This window comes from Thamnophis elegans, chromosome 6, assembly GCF_009769535.1.
Source record: "Thamnophis elegans isolate rThaEle1 chromosome 6, rThaEle1.pri, whole genome shotgun sequence".
NCBI classification, from domain to species: domain Eukaryota; kingdom Metazoa; phylum Chordata; class Lepidosauria; order Squamata; family Colubridae; genus Thamnophis; species Thamnophis elegans.
This window is the reverse complement of record NC_045546.1, coordinates 34,974,776-34,988,879: the sequence shown is the minus strand read 5'-3', so window position 1 is coordinate 34,988,879 and position 14,104 is coordinate 34,974,776. Positions and strand designations below refer to the sequence as shown.

The window sequence follows — 14,104 nt, the reverse complement described above, 5'->3', positions numbered from 1 at the left end:
GGCCTCTCAGCGCCTTTTGCTCTATCCACTAGGCAGCTGCAGACTATGATCTCCCTTGTCTTTACAACTCATAATAAAAGTTATTTTGCATAGAACTGTAACAAAATTATTGTATGCACAACAGAATACTACAATTCCCACAGTGAAGGAACAGACTTTGAAAATATCAGAATTTGCAGAAACGGCAAAACTGACCTGTTTGATCAGACCAAAGTAAAGCAGCAAAACCTTTTCTGAAAGATTGGAAACCTTTCTTATGTAGACTTTTTGCTGCAAGTAGAAAGGAATGAAATGGATTTATGGGTTTGAAGCTTTAACAAAAATTAAATGATAGGCTGAAGAAGATTATATAACATCTAAGGGGGAAAAGGAACAATAAGATTGTAATTATCTGTTGAAAAGATTGGAAGTCATTCATATATTCCCTAACTTGGGGGGATGTGTGTCTTGCATTTCCCCCCCTTTCATCCCCCTCCCCCTTTATATGTCTCTTATCCTGGGGGGGGGGAGAGAATCTAAATCTATTAAAAACCGGAAAACAACAGTGAAGGTGGCAAATAGTGATCATGTGACCATAGAATGCTGTGATCTTTGTAATTATGAGCCAATTGCCAATTATTTGAATTGTGATCACGTCATTATGGAGATAGCTAAACATTTGCATTTGGCTATAGCTTCCAACACAGAGACGATCAGACAGGTTCTGTCCCCAGTTGAAGCTCAATATATATTCTAACTTAGAATGTAACAAAGTGCCTGAAATGCATTTATTGTATACAACTTATATGTACATAATACTAGTTTCAAATGTAATAGAAAAAATATTAGAATTTAGGATAAATTATATCATTAACTGTAACCATATTTCAAAGTAAATCTGGATAAGGTCCCTGACATGCTATTTGTTCAGTTACTACCCCTCATTTGTGGCCTCATAGAATTTTGTTGCCACTGACGTCCATGCTTAATTGCATTGTCCAGTAGTACAATTGATATATTACATCTAACTGCCCACTTAAGTCCACCCTTGTTCTCTAAGGGATGTTTCAAAACGAATGCTTACATTTTCTGATAAGAGTCATGTACAGAACTTGGAATACTGTACCAGATGATGACCTTGTCATCTCTACAGGGATTGCTTACACTCGCTCTTATGCTTTCCATGTTTTATATCTTTACTGTCTGCACATGCCCAAATGAATTCTCCATAATTATTACATAACAGTGCAAGAGCCTCTATATTTCACTTCATCAATAAAATACAAAGTAATTACACTGCTGAGGACCATAAGATCTTTCTGGTCTATCTTGCACATAGCAAAGCATGCTGTATTTTTGAATATTCACTTAAACTTGAAAATAAACAGTATTGTTTTCCTCCCCATGACCAACAGAACAATATTCATCAATTATTTTCTATGGATCTATTGCATTAAATTACCATGACTCCTCCTGCTCTTTCCTATCTGCAGTAGACACAGAGCTATTGTCAGAGCTAGCTGTTTGCAGGCAAAGCCAGCCCTGTGCAGGGAGAGGAGCACAGTAGAAAAAGAAATAGGCTTCTAGGGACAGTCTGAAAGCAGGCTAGAGTTGAATCAATTAATCAATTGCTCAAACTGAAGAGTCAGGGCCAAGTCTGGGATATTCTAAAGCAGGGGAATTTTCTCATCTTACCTGACAGATGCTGAATTAGTTTCTAAATTGTTCCATTTTGATCACTGATATGGCTGTATTCATGTATGACTCAGAAGTTGTAACCATACTCAGAGAATCAGGCATCTTGACCTTGTTTTCAAAGTTCATGACTGAAATATCTGGCATGTTAGATATGATAGACAGTAAAACCAAAAATAGGAAACAAAACTCAAATTTGTCTCTAAATTTGTATACATTATTGTATTCTTGACATCTGATTCATGATTTTGAATGAAATTAATTCACCTGCTAATGTACTTGTTTTACACAATCCATGAATCACTATGTGAATTAAGTTTCTTGATGACGTACAATAAAAGCAACCAAATGAGTATCAACAAAAACATAATTCCTAAATATGTCATCTATTATCCATCAAGGGCAAAGGGACCATGGAATAGGTCTTCACAATCTTACAAAATGTTAGGTAACTAACAACTGTTTGTGTGGTACACTATTCCATAGGGTGGGGCCATCACTACTCTAGTTCACAATGCAAGGAGAGGAATTTTTGGATAAAATAGGCATATTCAACTCTGACAAACTGTTCTTCATATATCATACAGGCAGGTCATATTGACCTTTAAAATTGATGATCAGAACTTTGAATTAGGCCTTAAAACCTATTGGCATTTGATGCTGTGACCTTAAAATTGGTGTTAATCTATACAACTTGATTATATTAGTAGCCTGGTTACTTCATTCTGTAGTTACAACTTCTGAGTCATCTCCACAAGGGCAATACCACATACACAGCATTACAATATTCCAGGCATATGGGATCAAGGTATGAAGTACTGTTATGAAAGCATCATCATTTTGACAAGGTAGAGCTGAAACTAATGCATTGCTGGAGCAAAAGTAGCTTAGTCTGGACCTTCCACCTACTGTTTAAGCATGAGCTAGGAATTGTGTAGAACTCCCATGTCACAAATTACCTTTTCAAGGGGGGAACTGCAACTCTGCCAGAAATAATTACTTGTACTAATACCACCAGATATTTGTTGGTAAGCAACAACTTTAACCTGGGAAAATTTAATCACCACTAATCTCGTCATTGGTTTGGGATTTTTATAGCATTTTCAGCTTGACTGAGGCGTCAATGTATAACAGAGTATCATCAGCATACTGCTAGTACTTCACACCAGATCAACAGATGATGTCTCCCAGAAGCCTTGTATAAAAATTTTTAAGAGACTGACTGAATCTCCTGGTCACGAACATTCAGACTTAAAAAACAATTCTCGTTAAGTAAAATGACATGAATCACATTCTGTTAAAAAAAATATATCTTTCAGAGTTTTTGTATTAATTTGTTACGGAGTATCAGAGTAGTTTTACATAATGGTCCCTACTTTTAAATATGGTTGACAGATCTGTGATTAGTACAGACACTTTCTCTCTGAACTATGATGGATTATAATATTCAGACAAATACTAGTTATGCATTCACAGCCTTTCTAATTCAACATCCTCCAGATATAATAAAATATAATTCTTAATACCCTACTGAAGATGCTGGTCTTTGTCAGTTATACCTGATGAAAGTTGCACTGAACTAATCTAGGAGCATCATTTGTGCCATGTGAACGTAACATCTGAAGTGCTTCAAAACTATAACTCTATTGACATTATTAATTTATTCCATTTATAATCCATTTTGGCTCAAATGAACCCACAATGTAGCAAACAAACAAAAAGTTTTTAAACCAACTTGATAATTAAAATTCTGGCCTCCGGAAACTTTTTCAACTAATTACTACTTGTAGAACCTTTTCAAGGATTGTTTCCTGCAGTAATTAAGACAGGGTTTAATTAAACCACAGATAACTTTACCAACTTACTGGCTCAGGAAAAATAGTAGGAGGTATTGTACACTAGTTGCAAATGTGCAAAAACAATCTCCACTAGTCAGCAATAGCCAAGATCAAAAAGCTCCCTCAAAAAGCAGCTCTGTTGTAAAGTAGTTACACAATTATCAAATGTAGTTATTTATTTACAAACATTAGCATTTATCTGGATTTTATTTAAATATCCTAAGGATATTTATTGTATTCAGCCAAATAAACATATGTAGAATAAAGTTAATCTGCATTCATTAACTGTACTCTCATATAGCTTTGAATTTGATTCAAACTTAACCATGCTTTCCACATGGTTAATTGAAAACCGAATCTTATTTATTCAACTCAAACTTAATATAAAAGATGTAAAGATAAAGTCAATACTGGAATTTAGCTGATAGTTCTGCTATTAACTCACCTCACAGGATTGTTGTTGTGGGGAAAATGGGAGGAGGAAGGTATATTGGATATATATGTTACCTTGAGTTATTTGTAAAATAAAGATGAGATGTAAATGAATAAACAAATAATTTTTACCTAAATCTATATTTACTAATGCTACTAATAACAATTCAACATCTTGACTTGAAAACATGTACTCAAAAATGTGTTGATATATAGGAAGGTCTCGATTTATGACCATAGTTGAGCCTGAAATTTCTGTTGCTAAGTGGGACAGTTATAAAGTGAATTTTAACCATTTTATAACCTTTCTTGACAGAGTTGTTAAGTGAATCACTGCAGTTATTAAGTTAGTAAAACAGTTGTTAAGTGAATCAGGTTTCCCCATTGACTTTGCTTATCAGAAAGTCACAAAAGGTGATCACATGAACCTGGAACATTGTAACTGTTATAAATATGCATGTTTCCAGGTGTCTGAATTTTGATCATGTGACCATGGGATGCTGCAATGGTAAGTGTGAAAAATGGTCATGTCACTTTTTTCAGTGCCATTGTAACTTCAAACAATCACTGAATTAATGGTTGTAAGTCAAGAACTCATATATTTAAGTTTCTGGACATTTACAAATCAGTGTACAAATTTACAATAAATTACTTCAGTACTATCTTTAAAAATTACATTTTTTACTAAACCCTAAGCTGCCTCTAAAACTAACCTATGATAGAGTTTGTTTAAATAGGTTTTATACTTGTAAGGCTTTGATACAATTGCATATTTATAATGCATAATAAATTAAGATATGGGTGTATGTGCGTTTGTATGCATGTATGTACAATGGTGGTCAGGACGATAAATATTATTTACTTACAGTAGAGCTTTCTGTATTCATCATTTTCTTAAAACTCTGCAATAATACAACTTGAAAGAAGACAATTTGTCTTCCTACATCATCATACTTCATATTAGGAATATAATTTTAATGTAGTTGTATTTTAAGGGATTTGAACATCCATTATCTTACTACTGCTATGAGGTACAGGGATTTTTTTAATGCCAGAATATTGCAGTAGTGAATCTGAACCAATTCTTTGTTTACCATTTATATGATACAGATGAGATATTCCTAATACATAATCATTAAACCACATCGTATTATGTGTTATAAGTTTTTGAAGAGGGATGCAGATAAAGGGAGACTGGATTTTTGGATGATTCAGTAAAGTTAATGAGCTATGGTAAATTTTCTACTCACAATAAATTTTCTAAGTACTATTCTAGTTTACAATAAGAGTTTGTTAACAAAGAGTTTTGAAACTTTTATTTTGTTGTGTTTTACTATTATTGTTTTTTCTTAAACCCTTTGTCACTATAACATATAGAAGACAAGTCAATAGGTTGCTAATAGATTTAAAAATTTAGGGTGGGCCTGTTTCACACGGGGTGGGAACTGATGTTGTTGTAATATATTAATTGGTACTCAACTAAAGGGGATATTATGTATAAAATATGGCTGTGTTTGTTCTGATGCACCTTTTTAATTTTCTGATTGCTTTGTGTTTTATGGGTTTTTTTATGTCTTCTGGAATTTTGTATTTTAACTTTGTAATAAAATTAAAAATAGGGGAAAAAAGAAAAAGTGAAACAACTCATTACCCCCCAAAACAGCATTACATATTTAAAATGGCAAAATAAAAATGAGCATTCATTCATGTAAGAGTGAACTACTAAGAACTTTTAAAAACATTTAGGTATGGAGCCAAATACACATAGTCCATAATGAGGCATATCAATAATATATCAAGCAACATGATGCAGAATCAAGTCTGCAAGTCTGGTTTAAAAATCAAGAGAGGGTCTGCCATAATGCCCACCTCTATACAAAGTCCATGGGGCACGGATCAGGTAACAGGACATCCCAGGGCAGTCCCACATATTGAAGTATCTATCAGAGAACTTTAAAAGGCGCAACTTGGTTTATATTTTGTAAGCAGATCAAATCAATTTTATTCAGTGTGAGTTTGGCCCTCAGTTTAGAATATCAAGTCTCAGAAACAACCACCAAGTTTATTGATGATCTTTTGATGATGCCTTAATTTTATCAACTTCTTTTCACTTTTATTGTTCAAACCATTTTTATATCCTGAGTCTCTCAAGTTTGGGACAGGCTATAAATACTGTTAAATAAAGAAATACTAAAAAAATTGTAGGACCTAAAATACAACTATTGTTCCTATAGATGCCGTTCCAATAATTACTAATAATGATTATTACTATTTCTAATAGTGGAAAATTAAGCAATGCAGTAAATATCCTATCCTGATGGATATGAAGGTGTGCATGAGGAAAAACGGGTTTCAGCTTAACCCTGGAAAGACTGATAATCTTTGGGGTTGGGACCTTGACATTATAGGACTATAACTTCTTTAGTGCTGGGGTTGGGCACCCTAGACAGACCCAGTGTGCAATCTGGCAGCCTTCTGGACTTGCAACTCAAAAAGCTAGTGGCAGTCGTGGTTAGGATGAACTTTCCACAAGTTTGTGTTATGTATTAATGGCGCTAATTAATGAATTGGAAGGCTCTGATCAGTCAGTCATGCCCTAGTCACCTCCCATATGGATTACTGTAATGCATTCTATATGGGGTTGCCCTTAAAGAGTATCCAAAAACTTTAGTTGGTGCAAAATGCAGTGGCTCAGTTATGTGGGCTTCTAGGATACCAACTGTTACACCTCTGGTCTATGAACTGCATTGGTTAAGTCCAATTCAAGGTGCTATTTTTGACCATTAAACCCTTCATTACATGGGGGGCCAGGTTATCTGAGTGACTGCTCACCTCAATTACACCTGCTCTTTAAATCCAGGAGAACTTATGTGCTATGGATCCCACTGTCCAGGAATTACACTTGATGGGCCTGAGGCAGTATGACTTCTTTGCCATGGTGCCCTCCTTATGAAACATCCCTCCTCCCCCTTAGTTCCATCCCTACTTACTTCCAGTAAGTTCCTCAAAACCTGACTCAGTCATCTCAAGGGACCAGGGTATTTTGAGGTGACTAGCTAATCTAATTATTCTAATGTATGCATTACACTTTTAAAAACTTTTTAGTAATGAATGTTTTTTTAATATTTTATTTCCATATGTTTGTTGTATATTTCCCAGAATCACTACCAGTGAGATGGATGGCTTTATAGATATATAAATATTTAAAATCTGGAAAATTATTTACACTAGGAAATTTAAATTATAGGGGGGGAAATGGACTTGGAGATGAAATTTCCCCCCAAATTCTAAAAAGACACACATTCTAATATTGAGTGATGAAATAACAACAAAGTTATTACATTAGTCTATTTATAAGAATGCCATCCATTATAGATATCATAGTAGGGACTTAGTTATTAGTACTATGAGAGAAATACTCAACTTTTATGTATACAACAAAAATAACTAATTAAAATTAATATAAAAAATATAAGAGAAATTTCAGTAAGCATCAATGTTGTATAGAATATCTGAGTTTTTAAATCATATGAACTTGTTCCCCAGTTCTAAAAGGTATGTCTACTCTATTTTATTTTTAACACATAACTTTTTAAAATTATCACTGCAACTAGTTATAGTTGTGAAACTCTTTATTGCATAGCTCTTTTGCATATTTTAATAATCTATGGCATTTCTTACAAAATATTAATCACTATAAACAAAAATTCTTTGAGAAGGGAGGTTTGTGTCTTAAAAATTCTAAATGTTTAAAATATTTATTGAAAACAAGTTTTCAACAAAATCTAATTTATGTATTAACACACCTCACACATACTGTACATATAGTGTATATTTTTACATTTGCTGACAGTGCTAATGGGAAACATTTTTATGAAGAACTACAATGTGATAAGGCAGCTCTGACCCCAAACAGCAGATTTTATCATTATTATTATTATCAGTAATTTGTAAATACAGTTTACATACTTACCTGGAATGGTAAATGAAAATTACAAGGACAGGAAAATTAAACTGTCTCCAAATCTTTGACATGTGATAGTGACCTAGAAAATATTAAATAAAGGAATATCAATACTGCAGTAAGGCTGATGGAACCCCAAATTTACAACTTTTTGCTTCATCTTTCAACTTCCACAACATCAAATTATTATTAAAATGTGAATCAAAGTGTGTCTTGAGAAACTAAAAAATAGAACACTAAATAACTAACAAAAGAAGCATCATGCTTATAAAAGGACACTGGGACTAAGCAATCATAAGGATGACTTATTTTTGTTTTCCTTAACTCTGTCTTGGACCACTATATCTAATATATCCAAAATGGCAAATACAAGAAAGTTGAACTCACATTGAAATAAGAATCTAAGCAGGAAGGAAATCCCCTTGTTTTGCACATGTAATTGTTCAATCAAGGATGTCTATATATTTAAACTATTTCACCATCATTTACCAAAAAAAATTCTGGTAAAGAATCCAAACTGTAGATAAGAAATCTACAGAGGAGAAACAGCAACATTGTAGCATACTTCCTGATTAAAATCCCTGTTCCCTTTTCTCACCAAGACAATCCAAAGAAAGAGGAAAATAATAACAAAGATTTGACTCCCACCAGCCGACAGAAAAGGAAAAGAGCTTTTGCTTGCAAACCACCCCCACCCAACTAGCCACCTACCTCACCATGGAGAGTGTAGGCAGGGCCAGCGGGGTCTGAGGGTGACCGAGAAGATTATTAAATATGGAGAGCAGCAGAAGAAATCTAGGGCTTTTCTCTCTTTTTCCCTTCTGGTCACCATCAAGTTTGCATCTTAGTTACAAAATGTCGATCTTAGAGGCTGACAAGACACAGGGAAAGAGAAGTGAGGAAAAGAGAGTCCATCTTGCTGGGGTGGGGGTGTTTAATGAAAGGCAGTCATGCAATATATAAATCTCAACCTTCCTTGGGGAAAAGTCTACACAACACCTTGCAGGAGAGCCTGAAGCAAAAGAGAGAAGGCAAAGAGACAGCCAGGGTGCCCAGAGAGAGGGATGCCAGATCTGCCCCGATGTTCCTCCTCCACACCCTTTGCTCCCCAGCGATATTTGGTGAATCACACTGGCAGAAAACACCTCCCTTCTGCCGCTGCTCTTTCGTCCCGGCCCCACCCCCCCCCCCCCCCGCGCAGGCCCAAGCTATGATCCCGCGGCTGCTGCCACCGGGGAGGAGAAAGAGGTGCCGCTGCTGAAGCCACATGGAAACTCAGGATCCTGTGGTAGCTCCATCTTCTAACACGTTTGGGGACCGACGGACTAGAAAGGGGGAGGGGACATAAACGTGCGCGCATACAGACCCCCCCAACATAAATAAGCGTCTAGATGGGTAATAAACTGTCCCTATCTCATCAGTGCATGGGATGAGATCAGGGATCTAAACGTGTCAAGAGTAGGACAGGCAATGGTTTCAAAACCCCAGGCCAAGTGATCGTCCTAAGCAGCCTGCTTCTTTCCTTTCCATACTCACCCGCCCCGCATGTCTCTGACAAACTTTCCGACATCTACCGGCAAGTAGTTGCTAATTTGCCCCTTGCACTTTTTTAGGGGAAACAGAAGATGAAAAATGAACCAATCAACCAAACGCTGATCGTGACATGAATGACCGCAACCCGGGTATTTGCTTTACTCCCCGCCCCCCTTTACCCCCCCGACAGAAAAAGGACGGTAGCGTTTCTGTCTCCAACCCTCCCCCCCCTTACACACACAAACATACATAACATACTCCCCTCGGTCGTACATGTTGCCTCAGTTTCTTTTTGCACCGTTTCATTTCACCTTCCTCATTCAACGGCAGCGGATTGTTACAGAGATATTCCCTAACACAAGCCTACCGCTTTCTAGATCCCGGGATTAAGGAGACGTTCTCCGTCTCCATCTCCCTTTTGCTCAACTGTGTTTCGTTTTGTTTTTAAAAAAGCCCCGATGATCGATCCAGCTATGCAAGTTTCACATAAAGCACCGGGGAGGAAGGCGAGAAGAGGGAGGAAGAAGAGAGCAGGGTGCAAGTCTGATTTCTGCAATTTACCATCGACCCGATCTCGCAGCAGCAAATAACAGTTTACCACCCCGTCTGCTGCTTGAAACCTCAACGACGCCTCCAAGACACACATTCTTCTTCCTGGGCAAATAATCTGCAAGTTTTCTGTCATCGCGACCGTTTGGTGGTACAACTTACCTTTAGAAATAGGACTTTAAACTGCCAAGGCCTTCTTCTCCCCCCCAGCCTCGCTCGCTCTCCACCTTAAACTTATTGACACAACATAATCCCACATTCATGCAAAATCCTGACACAGCCTCTCTCCTCCTACGTCCTATCCTCCCCCCCCCCAAACAATCTCTTTTTATTCTTTCACCCGGCTCGCACTATCCCTTTTAAAAAAAATCGCCTAATAATTGCACATTTTGTTGTTGGTGTGGGAGAACGGAGGGAGTGAAAGTGCTTGCAAGATATGGTTCTGTACCGGAAAATACCGATTCCTAACTCATAAATCTAAACTGAGCCCCGCTAGATGGCTTTCCGCCCCGCACCCCGCTTCTCTCTTCCCCCTCGCCGCCCACTCTGACACAAAACACGAGCCACGCAACGCAAATAAATCAACGCACCAACATGCCCCCGCCAGCTCCGTGCCTCCACTCTTACAATTAAGTTTCATTTCTTGCTGCCCCTGTCAAGACACACACACACCAGGAGAAAGGGAAGGTTGTTTTCATTCCTCCGGTGGGGCGCCAGCTTTTATTTTATTTTTCCTCCGCTCTCTCCGTTGCTGCCGCCGCGGCTGCTCCTGTCTCTGCGTGGTGAGAGAGGTGCTGCTTTTCCAACGCCGCCTGGCACTGGCTGGCCTACCCTCGTCCCCCTCCCGCACCGCCTTTCCTCCTAATGCATTGCATTACAACTCACCTCTTTCCTCCGCCTCTCCCACCTCCCCCCCCCACCCCACCCCACAATCCCGGCGGGCGCGCGCGCACACACACAACACACACAAACCACGGAACCCCCCAACCCACCATCCGCTGACCTTCTCTCGGGCTCCCCCATCCAAAGTTTCAGGGGACAGGCGAGCGTTGAGGCGGAAAGTGAACGGGAATTGAGGCAAGAGGCAAAAGACGTCAAAAGGTCTGCGCCTTCCTCTGAAGAGTCCAGCCTGCCGGTTGTGGCGGCTATCGCTGCTGGCGGCGGCGGTGGAGCTGCTTGCCGGAGTCCTTGAGGGTTGCCCCAGTGCCTTTAAGTGAGTAATAATAGAAAGGGAAGTGTTGGGAAGAGGAGCCCGATCTCCAGAGTCGCTCAGGAAAAAAAAGGGGGGAGACTGGGACACTTACCTCCCACTTGTGTGTATATGAGAGAAAGAGAGGGAGACTGAGAGAAAGAGAGAGAGAGCGTTAGCAGCAGTGATCACTCAGTGTTTCTTTATGTGAAAGTGAAGAGAGAAGCTCTGAACAGAGCCCACCGCACACTGTTTCACATACAGTACATGTAAGCCTGAGAGACCGAAAACATTCATTTTTATAGAAGAGAGCCTGCCATTGGCTCGCGGTCTGAAGGACAGATTAGCCAGCCATACAGCTCGCCTGTTACACCCAAAGAGAAAAACGCACGCAACTACACTCACACGGAGGCGCACACATACGGCCCCGTACACGGTCTCCCGCCCGCGGCGCGTGCACGCGCAGATACACGCAAATGCGATCACGTACCTAGAAATGGGTCTTTTCTAAACCTGTGGCCAGTTTGGTGGCAGGGACGCAGGTAGAGAAGAGAAAGGGGGAACTCTGGCTCTGAGAAGAAACGGGCGCTCGTACACGCGCATACAAATGTCCATTAACTGACGTGGGAGGGTTTCTTGGGTCATAAACTCCCAAGTCCCTTGGACCTAGAAATGGGTTTCTTGGTCGCCGGCATGTGGTGCCCCACGGAAAAGCAGGGCTTTGTGTGACGACTTTCGAGGGGGAGCTGGTAAACAATTGCCGCGGGACTGAATTTTAGTGGCGGTTGCAGAAATGACTCCAAGCTGGACTGCTCCCACAGAGGCCAAGAATCCCGAAAAGAGAAGTTCATAACGCCCAAAAAGCCTCTTTTGGAGGCGCTGCCGGGCAGATGGATACTTTCCTACTTAAAAGTAGTACCTCTCCTCAGGAATGAAAGAAAGGGGGGGCAGATGAAATGAGACTTTACTGTCAAAAGCTTCCTGGTCAGTATTAGCACAGCAAAACGATGAGAAAGCTACAACATTCAGATTTAAAATATACTTATATAGGAACCTTTCAATCACTGCTGGAAAAAACAGTGATGATTATTCAGACATTTCATTACAGCAAGACACTTTATTATGGCAGAATTTCCATGAATTACAGACAACTTCATACAATATATTTTGTATCTGGTCAACTCCTTCCTATGTATTTTGTATCTGGTATATTGAATTGTAGTCCACTTTTTATTGCATGGCTCTTTTTTCAGATTCACTGAGGTTTTCATATGCTTCAACAGACTAACATGGGCTATCTGCTGGAAATCAAATTTAAACCCGCAATTTATGGTTGTTCAATTGAACCAACATGTTATCATCACTATCAGACTTATGTTTGCTGGCATATTTTGGAGCTTCCCTAAACTGGCCTAATTTGTTGTACATATTGATGTGGAGTTTGCTTGAATACCTTGAATTTATTTGTGATAAATGTGTATATCATATCACCACAATATTGAACTGGAAAAGTAGCTATCAGGAATTTTCAACAATAAGTAACCACAGTTTTCCCCACCCACCCATCAGACATGTGGTCTGATATCAGAGAATATTTTAGCATCCATTTTTTCTGAAATTTCTGCAACTATTTAGTATAATACATACAATACATGTTGTTCTAACTAGTGATAACAATTGAGCTGTAAAGCACTATGAAGCGGTATATGTCTTAAGTGCTCTTGCTGTTACAATTAAAGTAATGATAAATGTTATCATTATGTTAATTTGTCACCATCAATGTATGCATGTTAATCAACTTCTCTCAGGATTTATAGAAATTGCAATATAATAATAATGTGATGGGAAGAGACAAGCAAATTTAGGGAAAGGTTTTCAATGGAAGAATTACCCTGTGGTAAGTTTAGTGACAAAAATGTTTAATAAAATAAAAATAAAATAAAATGGTTTCAAAATGTAGGTATTCTTTGTAAAATATTATGCTCACTACTTCCCTGTATTTTTAGCACTTAAATAAGAAAGAATATTCTCTCTATAGAAAAAGTTTCTCTAGGTTATAGATTTTTGTGTGTCATTCTTAATGTTTGTTTTTCTTTTTACATGAAAGGAATGCCAAAGGGCATATAAAATTGTGCCATTTTACAAATTATAATTTAGAAAAATAATTATTCTACCATTATGTTATAGATGTCAAGATTTGTGCTAATACAGATTCCCTGATATACATCTATATGATAAAAGTTATTAAAGCATCCATGGCCCTTATTCTACTGCTACTTAGAAGAGCCCTAAAGACCTGGCTCTTCACCCAGGGAATGAGACCAAGACCCCTCAGTTCATGCACTTATCATCTTCCATTTTTATTTTATTTTTGTATTTTATTTTTGTTGTTAGAATTGGGTGGCATATATATTTAATAAATTATTATTATTTTTCATATATCTACATTATGGATTAATTTCATAAAAGTTCTTAACTGGTTACTCAAGGGACACTCTATTCAATCTGTAAGAAAACTTGAAATTTAGGGAATTTTCAAAAGTAATACAATGTGTCACAGTGTTTTATTAAATAAAAATATATAAGATCCTGGATTATTAAAAATAATGAAATAATACTCAGTTTTAGTACATATTAAATAATACTTTAGATCATAAAAGAGTTTTGACTAAAACTAGAAAATCAGTTACATTACGTAAACCATGGTTAAATTGGCAATGGCTAAGCATATTGTCTAAACCAGAGGGCCAGGTTTGCAAAGAAACATGAAAAAGTTATGAAAAAATATAAATTTTATTAATCATATCATGTTTCTTAAATTCACACATATACAAAATATTGAACCACTAGATAAATTGAATCTATATTGAGCCATGGTGGGGCAGTGGTTAGAATGCAGTGTTGGAGGCTAATTCTGCCGACTGC

At 37.8% G+C, this 14,104-nt stretch overlaps 1 protein-coding gene across 8 annotated transcripts in view; it reads right to left on the bottom strand.

The window, feature by feature from the left end:
* Positions 1-13,523, bottom strand: part of BBX (BBX high mobility group box domain containing) — a 125,444-nt gene extending 111,921 nt beyond the window's left edge. For 2 of the 8 annotated variants that reach the window (XM_032219325.1, XM_032219320.1), the window contains exons 1-2: positions 10,581-10,839; positions 7,918-7,990 (exon numbers count right to left, since the gene is read on the bottom strand). Coding sequence is in view for 5 of the 8 variants with exons in the window: in XM_032219320.1 (XP_032075211.1) it covers positions 7,918-7,979 (62 nt within the window). In the remaining 3 variants the exon portion in view is untranslated. The other 6 variants (XM_032219327.1, XM_032219328.1, XM_032219322.1 and 3 more) reach the window with 5 other exon arrangements.
* Positions 13,524-14,104: the final 581 nt, after the last annotated feature.